This window comes from Nansenia antarctica (assembly GCF_963989245.1).
Source record: "Nansenia antarctica genome assembly, chromosome: 7".
Lineage (NCBI taxonomy): Eukaryota > Metazoa > Chordata > Actinopteri > Argentiniformes > Microstomatidae > Nansenia > Nansenia antarctica.
The window spans coordinates 12300242-12302240 of NC_137677.1; the positions used below are offsets into that span (position 1 = coordinate 12300242).

Here is a 1999-nt window from a genome sequence, read left to right on the forward strand (position 1 = left end):
GTTAGACAGGTGTGTGTGTGTGTGTGTGTGTTGGACAGGTGTGTGTGTGTGTTAGACAGGTGTGTGTGTGTGTGTTAGACAGGTGTGTGTGTGTTGGACAGGTGTGTGTGTGTGTGTTAGACAGGTGTGTGTGTGTTAGACAGGTGTGTGTGTGTGTTAGACAGGTGTGTGTGTGTTAGACAGGTATGTGTGTGTGTTAGACAGGTGTGTGTGTGTTAGACAGGTGTGTGTGTGTGTTAGACAGGTGTGTGTGTGTGTGTGTGTGTTAGACAGGTGTGTGTGTGTGTGTTAGACAGGTGTGTGTGTGTGTGTGTTAGACAGGTGTATGTGTGTGTGTTAGACAGGTGTGTGTGTGTGTGTGTGTGTTAGACAGGTGGGTGTGTGTGTTAGACAGGTGTGTGTGTGTGTGTGTGTTAGACAGGTGTGTGTGTGTGTGTGTTAGACAGGTGTGTGTGTGTGTGTGTGTGTGTGTGTGTTAGACAGGTGTGTGTGTGTTAGACAGGTGTGTGTGTGTGTGTGTGTGTGTTAAACAGGTGTGTGTGTGTTAGACAGGTGTGTGTGTGTGTGTTAGACAGGTGTGTGTGTGTTAGACAGGTGTGTGTGTGTGTGTGTTAGACAGGTGTGTGTGTGTGTTAGACAGGTGTGTGTGTGTTAGACAGGTGTGTGTGTGTGTTAGACAGGTGTGTGTGTGTTAGACAGGTGTGTGTGTGTGTGTGTGTGTTAGACAGGTGTGTGTGTGTTAGACAGGTGTGTGTGTGTGTGTTAGACAGGTGTGTGTGTGTGTGTGTGTGTGTGTTAGACAGGTGTGTGTGTTAGACAGGTGTGTGTGTGTGTGTGTTAGACAGGTGTGTGTGTGTGTGTGTGTGTGTGTTAGACAGGTGTGTGTGTGTTAGACAGGTGTGTGTGTGTGTTAGACAGGTGTGTGTGTGTGTGTGTGTGTGTGTTAGACAGGTGTGTGTGTGTGTTAGACAGGTGTGTGTGTGTGTGTGTGTGTGTTAGACAGGTGTGTGTGTGTGTGTGTTAGACAGGTGTGTGTGTGTGTGTTAGACAGGTGTGTGTGTGTGTGTGTTAGACAGGTGTGTGTGTGTGTTAGACAGGTGTGTGTGTGTGTGTGTGTTAGACAGGTGTGTGTGTTAGACAGGTGTGTGTGTGTTAGACAGGTGTGTGTGTGTGTGTTAGACAGGTGTGTGTGTGTTAGACAGGTGTGTGTGTGTGTGTGTGTGTGTGTGTGTTAGACAGGTGTGTGTGTGTGTGTGTGTGTTAGACAGGTGTGTATGTGTGTTAGACAGGTGTGTGTTGTTCTTTAAAAAAATAATTAAAATTAGTGACATAATAAAACATACAATCCAAGGGGCATAGAACAAAGATAAACAAAATAATATAAGAATGACTATAAGATTTTTTAAAAGTAAATACATATATAATATGTATAATGTAAATATATATTCATACTAAAATATGCTAGCCTGCCTATTATTAGACTGTCCTACACGCAGTTCCTTACCGTCTGAGTAATCATAATTCCGGTAACTCCGTTGATAGCCGGTAACTCCGTTGATAGCCGGTAACTCCGTTGATAGCCGGTAACTCCGTTGATAGCCTGTAACTCCGTTGATAGCCGGTAACTCCGTTGATAGCCGGTAAATGTCACGTAAATGTCACATCGGAGTGTCTCGATCGATGTCTCGTTCAAGACTGACGCCCAGCTGCACAAACATCAGCTTTGACAGTGGTATGGTTTTGACGTCATAGTGCCATAACCGGGAACGCTGAGACTATTGTTGTGGTTACCATGGTTACTGTGCGAAGTCAGATTTGCGAGGCCTTTTATTAATTTTAATTAAATTTTAATTTTGCCATTTAGCAGACGCTTTTAATCCAAAGCGATTTACAATTAGGAATTACAGGGACATTCCCCCTGGAGTAACTGAGGGCTAAGTGCCTTACTCAAGGGCACACTAGTAGCGGTGGTGTTTCAGGCGGGATTTGAACTCACAAC

At 44.7% G+C, this 1999-nt stretch overlaps 1 protein-coding gene across 1 annotated transcript in view; it reads right to left on the minus strand.

The window, feature by feature from the left end:
* The window catches only part of LOC308162401 (uncharacterized protein), a gene marked incomplete at its 3' end in the record, with an annotated part of 7604 nt that extends 6083 nt beyond the window's left edge, over nt 1-1521 (minus strand). The window contains exon 1 of the mRNA XM_080536558.1: nt 1505-1521. Coding sequence (XP_080392684.1) covers nt 1505-1519 — 15 coding nt within the window. The 5' untranslated portion in view covers nt 1520-1521. The remainder of the gene's footprint in view (nt 1-1504) is intronic.
* Nucleotides 1522-1999: the final 478 nt, after the last annotated feature.